Consider the following 14,892-nt stretch of genomic DNA (forward strand, 5'->3'; position numbering starts at 1 on the left):
TCGTTAATTACCGTTTTTTTATCACCTACAAGTAGTAGGTGATATATTCCGCATCCCATTGACTTTAATGAAGTCTGGAGGCTTAAAGGGGTTCTGTGGGGGTTTCTGAGGCGAAAAACTGCCACTTACTTGGGGCTTTTATCAGCCCCCTGCAGCGGTAATGTCCCACGCCGTCCTGCTCCCATCCGCCGTTCCCCGCAGCCGGCACCGGGCTATTATTCGGCTGTCACACAGACGAATAATGCGCGTTGCCGTGCCTCCGCTCGCGTCATCTGAGGCTTACTGCGCAGGCGCAGTACAACGGGTTCTTGTACTGCGCTTGCGCAGTAAGCTTCCGATGACGCAGGCGGAAGCGAGCGGGTGCGCGGCCACTCTAGCGCAGCCGCAGTTGGATCCCATGCCACTTAGACCGGGGCTGGCGGCGGAGAACGGCAGATGGGAGGAGGACGGCGTGGGACATTACCGCTGCACGGGGCTGATAGAAGCCCAAGGTAAGGGTCTGTTTTTCTCCTCCGCAACCCCCCACAGAACCCCTTTAAGGGCTGTGCTTGCTGGACTTTAACTTTTTTTTTTTAAACACTTTTTCATGCGACCTTTTTACCGCATGATTCCCGCATGAATAATGGCCGTTTCCGCATCTTTTTTCCCGCATGCGGCAAACATGCGGAAAATGTTAGTGAATGCTGAAAAAATGCGGAGTTTACCGCTGGCGGGAATTTACCGGTAAAATTTTGCGGTACTTTTGGCTCTTTGAGAATAGAGCCCTTTGTGTGGAAGACACTCCTGTTACATACCTCCCAACTTTTTGACTTGAGAAAGAGGAGCACTTAAGCCACGCCCCTGCCACACTCCTAGCCACGCACACCATAAAGATTTCATAAGAAAAATGTTATCATTTAAACCACATTGGTCCTTTCTATCCTGGTTCGTTTTTCATTCATATTAACATTTTAAAATTAGTAATATATCATTTTAAAGGATAGGAATTTATGCTACAATGTCAGTAGCACATACTAATTTAATTCAAAATTTGTCAGAGATTACTTAGGCACCATTGTTTTTAGACCCACAGAGACACGTCATGAAAGAAGCCACTCCTACACAGGTTGTAATGGTTTGCCCTTAACAAAGATGGCGGCGGTCCCCAGTGACGTGCTGGGTTATTTTCTTTCAGGCGCCGCCTTTTGATGTCACTGCTGAGCGCGAAGTGAAAGAAGTGAGAGAGAGGGAGCTTCGCCGCGGCTGTCTGTAGGCAGGAGCCCCGCAGCAGCAGAGTCATGGAGGAGGACACGGACGTCCCTCAGGAGAGAGACACAAAGGTGGCGTCACTTTATGTGATCTGAGCTTCCCGGGGCATGCTGGGAGGTGTAGTTCCTTATCTCAGCATGGCTTGGTCAGATACACGGGGCTGCCATTGCAGGCCTTCTCCAAAATCTGACTCCAGACTAAAGTTTATAGTTTTGGATAGAGTAGTAAAAGCTCTCTTAAGTCTTTGCTGCTGTTTTTGCTTCCCATTGGTGAGGCGTCCCCTCACTTCCTGGTGCTTTTATAACTGAGACAGGAAGTGAGGGGGTTCCAACAAAGTAGCATTTTCAAAATAGCATACATGTAGGCTTTGTATGCTAGTATGACCCAAACTGTCACTACTTTCACACAGAAGAACCTCCCTCAACTAATAACACCCCTCCTCCCTTTTGGCAACTATCAACCTCTCCATGCTCCCCTCCCCCAAATAATACCCACCAGGCCACCCCCCCCCCCCCACCCCACCCCCTTTCCCTATATGCTTAGTTGATGTGAGGCAATGCTGCACATGCGTTATACAGTAAATGATGGAGGTTGCGCAAGTGCAGAAGAAAATGTATGCTCCCTGAACGGGTATGCTAGAAAGTCGGTGCAAGGGAAATCTCTGCAGGGACAGAGACTGTAGTGAAAAAAAGTCACTGTCACAAATGTTTCCCCACTGCTAAAAAGACATGTTTGCGTTGTAGCTTTCCGCTCACATCCTGTTTATGGTGTCATTGGAACAGGAAGTGAGTTTGGTGTTTAAGTTTACTTTAGGGGGCCCAACTGGAACCCCCGCAAATAAACGGCTGTTTCGATTTGTAAGAAATAGTTGATCCTACAAGAGTCACTATTTACTCCACCAACCAATTAGGTTGTGCTGGCGGAGGGAGTAGCCGAAGCTAGCACTGTGTCCGAAGCCCAGCAGCCGAAGGCTGTGAATGATATCCCTGGTGTGCAATTTTACTGTGTTTTACTGTTACTGTTTTTTTACTGTGTTTTTGCAACCAAATGTAGTGAGTTTGCCACGAGCAGGACACGGCCGTTTGTCTATGAGGATTAATGTCTGGTCCCCAAAAGTAGACTAGCAATGTGAGTTTTGTTTTTTTATGTGGGGCACAGACAGCAGGTAAAAGATCACAGGCCTGATCTTTGCTTTCCCAAACTACAGAATAGAGTGGTTGTGTTAGCGCCTGTGTTTCCATTGAAGCAATTTGTATTTTTGGGGCCAGTTGTTAATTATGTGGCTTGTTTCTGGACTGTGCAGAGTAATTTTTCCTGGTGGTGTAGTTGTTACCCCTGTGGCTGGATTCACAGTGGTCCGTTGCATAATGCACAAGTTATGAGTATGAACTGCAAGACTGGACATAGCCTTTAATGCAAAGCCTGCATGCAGTCAGCTAGAATAATGTGAACCGTTGCAACACAGTACTGTGAACAGCCCCCTCCCCCATAGAATTTTATGGGCAGTGAGTTGACCTGCAGAATAATTCTGCAACTCAACTGAGCACTGTGAACAGGGCCTTAGGCTCCTTTCACACTAGATTTGTTGTGGTGCTCAGACCTGAAGTCCGTTGTGTAGCTGCCAACAAGTTTTGTCACTATGTTGGGGGGCGGAGGGGCGATGGAGTCGCCTGTGCGTGACATCATGCAGAGGAATGGTGTGAACAAAATAGTCTGTCACTCAGGTGAGTTGATCCGCCTGATGGATCAGTTGCGGGTCGGGTCCTACTGTACACATGCCGAATTGTCAGCTGAGGTGGTAGTTATTGGCTGCCTCAACAGGCTTTAAACAAGTGTGTATCTGGCTTAAAGAGAATTCGAGGTAGTTTGTGGAGGGCAGCCCACACTGCCGCTCTCTGCCCCCCTACCGCCATGCAATAGCCCCCCGAGATTAGCGACAATACTTGTCGATATCGCGGAGGTAAACATGTGGGAGAGGGATTCCCTGTTCGAAAAGCCCGCCAGGGGCATTCCTGCAGGGTTTCCAGAGCTCTCTCCCATGCAGCGCCCCCTGCCGCACCCCCGCTGCCCTGCGTGCTGTGAATGTTAGAGAATGAATCTCTCATTCCAGCGTTGTGACCCAGAGGTTACAAAAGTGAAAGTGGTCCATTGTGGCCCACGTGAGCGGCGGTTTTGGAGGCCACCTGATCTGCTCAGCCCCCCGGATCAGGTTTTTTTAAATTTCATAAGCCCACCTCGGGCTCTCTTTAACCCTAACTTGTTATGCTCACTGTAGCTTTTTCTTCACAAATGTTAGCTTCCTGATATTAAACCCTCATACCTTAGTCAAGAAGCACACTTGTCAGTCATGTATGTTTTTCTGTGGGAATTGCACATCCTATATGTTTTTATGTTTTGCTTTCATCCTTTTTTTTTTTTTTTTTTTTTCATTCACTGATTTTGGCTGCATTTGTTTTTTTGTTGTTTGTTTTATGCATTTTAAACACACTTGAATGCTTTTTTTCGTTTTGCAACTGACCACAGTACAGAACTGTGTGCATTTTTTCTGTCAATTACATTAGCTTCTGTAGAAAAAAAATTGTCCACGTATAAATACACATGGTATGCAGAAAATTGTGCACAGGAAACTGACTGAAAAGTTTGAAATATGTCTTAAAACTTAAAATCAGACAGCATTTTGCTTTTCCCCACACGACGAATGCGTTTTTTTTTTTGAAATGTATTCCAATCTAACAGGGCTGTGGAGTCTGAGTCGAGGAGTCTGGGGTAATTTTGGGCACCCGGAGTCAGTCGTTGATTTCTTAAACTGAGTTGGATGATTTTTGTACAAAATCCACAGCCCTGTTAAAGATAACCCGAGGTGTGTTTAAAGAATGTTATCTGCATACAGAGGCTGGATCTGCCTATACAGCCCAGCCTCTGTTGCTATCCCAAACCCCACTAAGGTCCCCCTGCACTCTGCAATCCCTCATAAATCACAGCCGTGCTGTGAGGCTGTGTTTACATCTGTAGTGTCTCAGCTGCTCCCCCGCCTCCTGCATAGCTCCGGTCCCTGCCCCCGTCCCTTCCCTCCAATCAGCAGGGAGGGAAGGGATGCAGGCGGGGACTGGAGTTCTGCAGGAGGTGGGGAGAGCAGCAGACTGACACTATAGAGATAAACACAGCCAGCTCTGACAAGCTGTTTGTCAGCAGCTTGGCTGTGATTTATGAGGGATTGCAGAGTGCAGGGGGACCTTAGGGGGGTTTGGGATAGCAACAGAGGCTGGGCTGTATAGGCAGATCCAGCCTCTGTATGCAGATAATATTCTTCAAACCCACCTCGGGTTCTCTTTAAGTATTAGGCTAAGGAGTCGGAGCCATTTTGGGTACTCAGAGTCGTAGTCGGAGTCATGGTTTCATAAACTGAAGAGTCGGAAGATTTTTGTCCCAACTCCACAGCCCTGCATTTTAATCTGAAAAATCGCAAATGATCACAAAACTCACGAACGCTGAACAAACTCAGAGGCCCCAAAACACCTGCAAAAACACAGCTATACAGTGGCTTGCAAAAATATTCGGCCCCATTGAAGTTTTCCACATTTTGTCACATTACTGCCACAAACCTGAATCAATTTTATTGAAATCCACATGAAAGACCAATACAAAGTGGTGTACACCTGAGAAGTGGAATGAAAATCATACATGATTCCAAACATTTTTCATAAATCAATAACTGCAAAGTGGCGTGTGTGTAATTATTCAGCCTCCTTTGGTCTGAGTGCAGTCAGTTCCCCATAGACATTGCCTGATGAGTGCTAATGACTAAATAGAGTGGACCTGTGTGTAATCTAATGTCAGTACAAATACAGCTGCTCTGTGATGGCCTCAGAGGTTGTCTAAGAGAATATTGGGAGCAACAACACCGTGAAGTCCAAAGAACACACCAGACAGGTCAGGGATAAAGTTATTGAGGAATTTAAAGCAGGCTTAGGCTACAAAAAGATTTCCAAAGCCTTGTACATCCCACGGAGCACTGTTCAAGCGATTGTTCAGAAATGGAAGGAATATGGCACAACTGTAAACCTACCAAGACAAGGCCCTCCACCTAAACTCACAGGCCAAAAAAGGAGAGCGCTGATCAGGAATACAGTCAAGAGGCCCATGGTGACTCTGGACGAGCTGCAGAGATCTACAGCTCAGGTGGAAGAATCTGTCCATGGGACAACTATTAGTTGTGCACTGCACAAAGTTGGCCTTTATGGAAGAGTGGCAAGAAGAAAGGCATTGTTAACAGAAAAGCATACGAAGTCCCATTTGCCGTTTTCCACAAGTCATGTGGGGGACACAGTAGGCCTGAACGATTTTAGGAAAAGATTGAATCGCACGATTTCTGTCAGAAATTGCGATTTCGATTCACGATTTTCTTCAAATCAAGCCTAAGCACTAAATTCACAATGTACACAGTACCATTTACAAACATGCGCTGACAAAAAATGACATCATACTATCAAATTGATGTTTGTAACTGTCACTGCATTATGTGAATGTATCAAAACAAATAGCTATTAATCTAAAATGCAGTGATGAAAATTAAAGCCAAGAATTGCTTTCAATGAGGTATTTATGAAACATGCAGGAGTGTGGGCGGAGTCTGCTGGCCATGTTACATAGTTTGATTGACATACATGCGGGTGGAGTCTGCCGCTCGCCCAGCAAATGATGTTAAAGCACTGGGAGCAGGGAGTTGCCAGGTGAGAGCCTGCTGCTCAGTTGATACCACAGCCAACAGTACACCTTAATGATACCCAAATCTGAGTCTCTGCTGTTCTTACCAGCAGCATCACACATTACAGTTGAAGACACACTGTGTAGAAGTTGAGCAAAGCATACCTGGGACAAGGCAAAAAGTTATTTATATTACTGGGGATTCTTCACCAGCTTATGATGTGGAGGGAATATTGAGCCGCCGGGACGTGTGAGAGCCTGAGAGACTGCAGGTCGGGGTGGGCGGAGTCTGCCACTCGTACTCTCGTAGCACTCAGCGATTGACAGCCATGCGGGCGGAGTCTGCCGCCCGCCCAGCTAATGTTGGGAGAAGGAGTGTGAGAGCCTGCGGGCGGAGCCTGCCGCCCGCTCCGCTGATTGGCTGCACAGTGGGAAGTTGTGGGAGAGAGTGTCCCGCCTCCACTCAGAGAACGAGTGTGTGCAAACTGCCACTGCACAGAGCGGCAGAGGGGACCGCTGGACGGGCTGCAGAGGGGGGGTGAATATCGTTGCCATGGCGATCCCGGAATCGGCATTTCCGGGATCGCGATTTCGATCCGAAAACGATATATCGTTCAGGCCTAGGACACAGCAACCATGTGGAAGAAGGTGCTCTGGTCAGATGAGGCCAAAATTTATCTTTTTGGTCTAAATGCAAAACGCATTGGCTATCATTCATAAAGGAGCTGTCGGTAAGGGAAATCAATGCGGGAAAACACAGCTGCCGGTATTTTAGACTTCTCAGTGGGCATTCATAAAGATGTATCCATGTGCGGAAATTCCCTGAACTAGGCTGGCGGTAGGCAGGCGGTAGGCTTGCGGAGACACGGAAGCTGCCGAGTTGATACATTTCTCCGTGTTCCGCTCTGCTGCAGCTGCCTGGGAGATCTGTGTGTCTCCATTCACTTACATTGGTATCGCCACATCAGAGGGAGCGGTACTTCCTGACCTCACACCGCTTGCGGTGATCTTCATGAATTAACATTTTGCTACATTTGTTCCGATAATCAGCGCACAAGGCGGTGATTTATCACTCTGCTCGGTACTGTCATTTTTTTCATGCGGAAAGAGCCTTTATGAATGCTGACTTTGCTGAGTGTTTGGTAAAGTCAGCTGTTTTAAACATTTCCGCATGCGGAAATGCTTTATGAATGATAGCCTATGTGTGGCGGAAAACTAACCCTGCACATAAGTCTGAACACACCATCCCCACTGTCAAATATGGTGGTGGCAGCATCATGCTCTGGGGGTGCTTCTCTTCAGCAGGGACAGGGAAGCTGGTCAGAGTTGATGGGAAAATGGATAGAGCCAAATACAGGGCAATCTTGGAAGAAAACATCTTGGAGTCTGCAAAAGACTTGAGACTAGGGTGGAGGTTCACCTTCCAGCAGGACAACAACCCTAAACGTAAAGCCAGGGCAACAATGGAATGGTTTAAAACAAAACATATCCATGTGTTAGAATGGCCCAGTCAAAGTCCAGATCTAAATCCAATCGAGAATCTGTGGCAAGATCTGAAAACTGCTGTTCACAAACGCTGTCCATCTAATCTGACTGAGCTGGAGCTGTTTTGCAAAGAAGAATGGGCAAGGATTTCAGTCACTAGATGTGCAAAGCTGGTAGAGACATACCCTAAAAGACTGGCAGTTGTAATTGCAGCAAAAGGTGGTTCTACAAAGTATTGACTCAGGGGGCCGAATAATTACGCACACCCCACTTTGCAGTTATTTATTTGTAAAAAATGTTTGGAATGATGTATGATTTTCGTTCCACTTCTCACATGTACACCACTTTGTATTGGTATTTCACGTGGAATTCCAATAAAATTGATTCATGTTTGTGGCAGTAATATGACAAAATGTGGAAAACTTCAACGGGGCCGAATACTTTTGCAAGCCACTATATGTGTGCTCCAAATTTTTCCCATATTTTTATAGTTATCCAGTGTTCTCCCCAGAAATTTTTTCCAGCTGGGTGGCATGAAAAAGTAGCCGGGTGGGGCAATATGAGAGCATGCAGGGCCGGTACTTTTCTGCACAACTCTGCTTACAGCAGGGGAGGAGGTGAGCCGATGACAACCAGGTGCTCACCAAAACTAGTCGGCTAAAAAGGCCTGAGGAGAACACTGCTTGTCAAATAAATGTTGCAGCTGAGATCATAATAGACTTGGTGTTTGTTTCCTACAGGATTTCCAGTTCAAGCAGCTGAAGAAGTTGAGGATTTTCAATACTCCTGCAGACCTTCCGAAGGCTCGCTCCAATCTGCTGGCCATATCGAATAAGCATGGCTTCCTGTTCCTCGGCAGCTCTTCAGGGCTCAAGATCTTCTCTACCAAAGATCTCCTGATCCCAGTTAAAACTGGAGAGGACCCGAACTGCATTTGTATGTTGAGTCCGTTTAGGATTGGTGATGGGTGATGTAAATAGTACCGACTGTCTTGTTACAATAGCACCTGCCAAAGGGTGGGATATGTTAGGGAATAGGCAGTAAGCAAGTAGTCATTTCTTGATGGTGAGTTATTAGGTGCAGTAAAAACTGAGAAGCATGAAGATTTGAGCAACTTTGGCAAGAGAAATGTGAAGATGACTTGTAGGGATGAGTGTTCCGAATCCGAATGTTGTTCCCAAAGATACGGAATGCAAATTTCAAGCAAAGTGTACGGGGGGGGGGGGGCTGGGGAGAAATTCACCCTTCAAGCCACCTCTGTATGATGCCTTCCGTGATGTATTCCAGCTCTCACTACTTCCTCCTTCACAGCCGAAAGGAGGAAGTAGCTGGAGGGCATCGCACCGAGGTGGCGACAAGGGTAAGTTAACTCACCATCTTGGTTCGCTGTGCTTGAAATTTGTGTTCTGTTGCCAATCGTTTGGAAACAGCGTTGGGATTCGTCCTTAGGGACTCATGTCTAATGACTAGAAGCGCTTCTGCAAAGACAGCAAATGTTTCAGGGTGTTTCTTATATGCATATAGTATTGGTGTACATGGGAAAATGGGTGCCAAACAGAGCTAGTAAAATATCTGTAATGTTACCAATAGTCCACTATCACCTGCTGCACCCTAACACTCACGCGAATAATGCTGGTGTTTGGAATGGCGAATCTGAAACCTCCAAATACTCCTGATTTGCGCTGTTCAGCATTGAACAGGCAGGAGGAGTTTTCTGACTTGCATGTCACATTGCGTTTCACGTGACTGATCCTTCCTCCTTCTGTATAGCCTGGCGCCGATGACCCTTTAGAGTTCGTCTACATAGTAGCGGAACTCCACTATGCAAACTGCAGCTACAAATAGCCAGCAATGCCCGCTGTTTGTTGCCGCAGTTTGAATGGCAGGTTGCCCCGGCTCCCAAATTTCCTGATTTTTGTGGGGAGGAACTGAAAATAGAAAAAATGGTGGAGTTATAGGTGCCGTAGACTTGATGATGCACATGGGGGGAGCGAAGGCTAGCGCCTCCGGTCTGATCCCACAGAAGATCTACTGTACTGCATGTTGCTGAAAAAAACCTAGTGCTGGCCATTGGAGAAAGGTGTCGGAACATTTGCTTCTTATCAGAATGTTTTGCTGCAAACCAGTCAGAGGGCCACTGTCCTCCACTGAAAGCACCAATAAGGGGCACTCGAGCATCTGGGCTATGGAGAATGGTGGCCTGGTGTAATCTGAGTCAACATTTGTGGCACTGTATTTTCGTTTAGATAATTCAGATCCTATTGCATGAAACTGAGAACCTGATGGACCCAATGGATCCTGTACAAATGCATTAGCGATCATTCACTAAAAACCATTATTGCGAAAAATTGTAACCTTTAAAATACATAAAAACACAAAGTACATTCCTCCCAGAGTAAAATGAGCTATAAATTATCTCCTGTGTTGCTGTCAATTACAGTAGGTAGTAAAAATCTGACATAATGGCCTGCAACTTTTATATAGATGCTTTTGAGGGAGTGCTTTTATAAAGAATAAATGAAATACTGAGACTCCCCCCATGAAGAGATGGACTAGTCAAAAAACTTTCAGTTCCATCAGATTTCTGCTACCTACTGTAAGTGACGCCAGCATAGGATAAAAATAATTTATAGCACATTTTAATCCGGGAGAAATGTACTTTTTATTTGTGTTGTCATGTATTTTACATTTTTTTTTTTTTTTGGTGGTAGTGATCTTTTATTGGGCATGGTGCAATACTTTTTAGCCATAGAGCCTGAACAAGCATGCTGATCAGGTGTTTCTGACTGAAGTCTGATTGGATTAGCTGCCTGCTTGTTTCAGGTGTGCCCAGGCACAGGACTACAGCAGGTGGAACAGGGAGTTGCAGGTAACCATACTGAGCCACCTGAAGTCCAGAGATGTTCCAGCACCTGATGCCACCAGCAGGCTAAATTGCGAACTCCACATCTTACATAATGTCACCAGATTGATTATAAATAAATATACATACGGGCTTTTTATTACATTTGAAACTGCTTGAAATAGGTAAAGGTGCTGTTACAAGGAGCCCTCAGTGGCTGACCGCACTTAGCCTTCTAAACGGTGCCAGCGCACAGATCGTGCGAACTCTGGTCGCAGTCAATGTGCAGGAACCGTTAAGAATTAGCTGCAGACAACTCAGAAGGGAGCCTGTGAGACACGGGTGATTACAACGTCACCTACTGGTTCAGAGTAAACTGCCACCACCGCGGTTACTATGGGACCGTGGGGCCCACTAACTGACTGACTAATCCTGCGAATAAAACGGTTAAACACACGATATTCTGTCTAGCCAACAAACAAACAAACAGTAGCGTATCTTCAGAGACCCGGGATCATTTCTGTGTGTGCTGATAAGCAGGGTAGCGAAACAGTGAATGACTTGGGAAAAGTCGTTTATTCACGCAATATAAATAATTAATATATACAGACAATTATGAAAATCAACAATTATGAAAACAGTAATAGCCAGTATGAAAAATAAAAAAAGGGAGAAAAATACTTAGTTCCTGGAAAGATGTCCTTATTGTGGGAAGAATCATAAAGTCCTTGGTTTCAAAGTCCAGAGTTCAGAGTTCAGACCAGGTGGATACCAGCATATCCTCAAGCTGGCATCTGATGAGTGCAAGATGGTTCAGTGTGGAGGACCCTGAGTTTTGGCTCCTCTCCCATTCTTATGCCCCTGATTCAGTAGGAGGAAGTGAGGGCGGGCCCACACACCCCCTTAGAACATGAGATGAGTCCTGCCCTTGTCCTGGAGACCAGAAATCATGCCTTAACCATATATGGGCTCTATCTCACAGAACCGTACAGGTCAGGGCAGATTTACTAATATTTTCAGGTCTGCCTTGATGTACCCAGCAGTCTGATACCAAACATGAGGGGTGGGACCCCTGTGGTACCATTAGGGCACTGTTGAACTGCCTAACGGGCAGTCTTTACCTCAGAAGGTTCTGAAATGTGCTCAGAACCAACGCCAGGCAGGGCCCTACCTGCTCTGTTAGTTTGGAGGGTCTGCCAGCCTGGCAACACAGAAAATATGATACATATAGCAGTTTATGGAATATGAGAGACCCCTGGGATTTATACCAGGTCATTCCCAGGCAAAGGTTCTTTGAAGTTGGCAGCAGCAAGCCACATGTCGGCTCCCTGCTGGGAAAAGGAGTCGGAGTGTCTGAGTTCCCTCACTCTAAATTGGTTCTGTCATGGTGTTTGTCACCTTATACCTGATGGATGGGCCATCAGCACAGCTTGAAGCCAGGGACTCTCTGGGCCCAGGCTCATTAGCATATCAAAAGAGCCATCCTGCAGTTAAGGTGATGCTATTCCTCTGCTAAGAAAGGACTGCAGACCTCCTACACACTAAATCCAGATTCTATCGATTTGAAGCGCAATCGACGCAGAGAATCGAGTGCGATCGCTTTTCTTCACGGGCGGTTACAGGACGCGCCTGCGTCCCCGCAATCGTCCGTGACAGCCCCCCCCCTTGTCCGTGGCTTAGCCACTCATCCGCAAGATGGGTGGCGGCGCCGCTAACCTGGCTGACGGGCCTCGAGTTGCCGGTACGGCGGGAAAACCTATTGGAGCCTGTGGCTCGGTTCCCCTGGACCGGTCGCGGTCGGCTACCCTCAGGGTTGACCCAACAGGGACCGTTCTGGACAGGGCGTTTGCGCCACTGCAGTCGGACGTGGTGTCTGCCGGGACTGCGGACAACGGGCAGTGGGTTGGTTAGGTCAACAGCCAGCCCACGCAGGGTTCCCCTGCTGAGTGGCTGTGGACCTAAGGGAACCCCGCGGGAATCCCTGGACCTTCCCAGCTCCTGACAGACGGCACATGCCCTGCAGTAGTTGGCTACATCCCTGTTCATCCGGGGCCAATAAAACTGTTTCCGAATACCGGCGAGTGTCTTGCGGACACCCGAGTGCCCGGTCAGAGGATTACCATGTGCGGATTTCAGCACATGTCCCCTAAACGCACTCGGGACCACAAGCCACTTGGTATCCGCGTGGGATCTACCTGTAGGGGGCTGTACAGACTCACTGTACAGTCTCCCACCTTCCCAGTACACCTTGAAAGCGGCCCCGTCTGCGAGGGGCTCAGCGGCTTGCTGCCTGAGCACCTCCAGGCTTGGGTCACTTTGTAGTGCGGCTGAGAATATGGCGCTGTCAGTTTCAGCCAACTGGCTCATGTCACACGAGGCCAGCGGCTGAAAGGTCTCATCCCTGTGGTCAGAGGAGGGGGAGGAGGCCGGAACCCCCTCCACCTGTCCTGAGCTCGGGTTCTGAGCAGTGCAGCTGCGCGGTACTGCTAGCACCGGTACACTGTCAGAATGGCACAGACGGACATTACTCAAATCATCATTGCATGCAGTAATGACATTGACAGGTATAGACATTTTTTCATTACAGACAGGTTGTACAGTAAACTCAGGTACAGTTACAGCATCATCACAACAGACAGTCTGTACATCAAACTCAGGTGCCTTTGAAGCAGGCACTATTGAACCTGGTACCCTTGAACTGGGCACATTCAACCCACCTCCCCCTGGTGCTCCCCCAAGTGTATAAAGTACCTGGTGGTGGGTGGAGAGTCCGTCTCCTTCCGTGAGCGACAAGGCGGTCGTGGCAGGTTCATAGTAGGACACAAGCTTGCCCAAATCAGTCCCCAGCAACACAGGGACTGGGAGATCCTTCATAACCCCAACAACCCTTTCGTGGACCCCTCCCACTCCCCAATCCAGCTTCACTCTTGCATGGGCTATGTGGAAAAGGGTGCCCTCTACTCCAGTAAGGGCAAGGGATCGGCTGGAGCTGATGCTCTCCTTTGGCACAAGATGTGAGTGAACTAACGTGATGTCAGCTCCGGTGTCTCGAAATCCGGTGACAACTTTGCCGTTCACTCTAACAAGTTGCTGCTGGTCGGTTCGGTCGCGGATTTCCTTTCCGCGTGCAAACAGGACAAAATCTGATGATGCAGGCTGTGGTTCGCTGGCGGGTTGCCTCTGCTGTGGGTGAGGTACAGGTGATGCAGATGATCCAGGTGCTGGTGGTGTCTGTCTCCGCTCCGGACAGTCGAATTTCATGTGTCCGGGCTGGCGGCAGTAGTGACAGGTGACCTCTCCAGGCGCTGCAGGCCTGGGTGCAGCAGCTGCGCTGGGTGGCCTCTGTGGCGGACGGCTCACAGGGGCAGGAGAGTCTGCCAGAGTATTGGGCTGACCTCCTCTCCAGCTGGATGGGACAGTTCTGCGGGTATCAGCCACCCGGGTAGTTGCAAAAGTCTCAGCAAGGTCTGCAGCGACAGTGGCTGAAGCCGGCCTGCGTTCTAACACAAACTGTCGTACATCAGCAGGGCAAATGTTCAGAAATTGTTCCAGGACTATCAAGTCCTCCAGGACATCATAAGACCCTTTGGTGAGGCCTAGTGTCCACTGGCGGAGTGTGGTGAGCAAGCTGCTGGCCACATCTCGGTACGAATCCGAAGGCTTTTTCTGCCAGGTCCTGAACTTTTTCCGATAGGCTTCTGGCGTCAGCTGGTACTTAGTAATGATAGCGTCTTTTATAGCAGCATAATCATTATCCTTCTCCGCAGGCAATTCTGCGAAGGCATCAAGCGCTTTGTAGCGCAGCAAAGGTGTCAGATGTCTGGCCCACTGGTCTTGGGACAGACGATACTGACGGCATGCTTTTTCAAAAGACCGCAAAAACAAGTCAATGTCTGTGTCTTTTTCAATATTAGCAAATTTAAATTTTGCACTTACGGGTGGTGCAGCTCCTTCAGCAGGGAGACTGGGCGGTGAACTCCGGCTGGCCTGTTGCACTTTTGCCATGTTTAGCTCATGCTGTCGTTGGCGCTCCCGTTCTCGCTCAGCGGCATCCCTCTCCGCGTGGCGTTCAGCAGCAGCAGCAGCAGCAGCAGCTTTGCGTTCTGCAGATTGGCGCTCCCGTTCCTCTCGTGCTTCCATGTACTGCATGTACTTGTCCAGGTCAGTCTCCATCAGCTTTTGTAATGCCTGCTGCATTACCGGGTCAGCACCCATGGACAGTCCAGTACTGGCCAGTTCCGGGCGAGTAATGTCAGAAACTCTGGGATTGGGGTCCATACTGACAGTCTCTGGCGTAACTGTTGCAACAGGGCCCGCAGGATGCTCAACCTCTGTACGCCTAAGATCTTCAGCCTCTGGTTCCCCTTGATTGTCAGATGGGCTGGTATCCACCTCAGCGGACACTCCCGGCTCCCGCAGTTGCTGGGCATCCCATCTGGACAAGTCTGCTATCAGGTCCCGTTTTGTCTTGCGGAGGATGCCAATGCCCCTCTCTTCGCAAAGATTTTCCAGGTCTGCTAGGCACATGTTCTGGTAGTTCCCGGACATTTCCATGCCAAATAAAATAAAACTTTGGGGAAGGGGTACTGGCTACACAGTCTCTCTGTATATAT

At 48.2% G+C, this 14,892-nt stretch overlaps 1 protein-coding gene across 4 annotated transcripts in view; it reads left to right on the plus strand.

Annotated features, from left to right (window-relative positions):
* The first annotated feature begins 1,182 nt into the window (after positions 1-1,182).
* NUP214 (nucleoporin 214) overlaps positions 1,183-14,892 on the plus strand; it is a 174,090-nt gene continuing 160,380 nt past the window's right edge. For all 4 annotated transcript variants that reach the window (XM_068248857.1, XM_068248861.1, XM_068248859.1 and 1 more), the window contains exons 1-2: positions 1,183-1,319; positions 8,178-8,373. In XM_068248857.1, the coding sequence (XP_068104958.1) occupies positions 1,278-1,319; positions 8,178-8,373 (238 nt within the window). In that variant the 5' untranslated portion in view covers positions 1,183-1,277. The remainder of the gene's footprint in view (positions 1,320-8,177; positions 8,374-14,892) is intronic.

The sequence above is a fragment of the Hyperolius riggenbachi genome, chromosome 8, assembly GCF_040937935.1.
Source record: "Hyperolius riggenbachi isolate aHypRig1 chromosome 8, aHypRig1.pri, whole genome shotgun sequence".
Taxonomy (NCBI): domain Eukaryota; kingdom Metazoa; phylum Chordata; class Amphibia; order Anura; family Hyperoliidae; genus Hyperolius; species Hyperolius riggenbachi.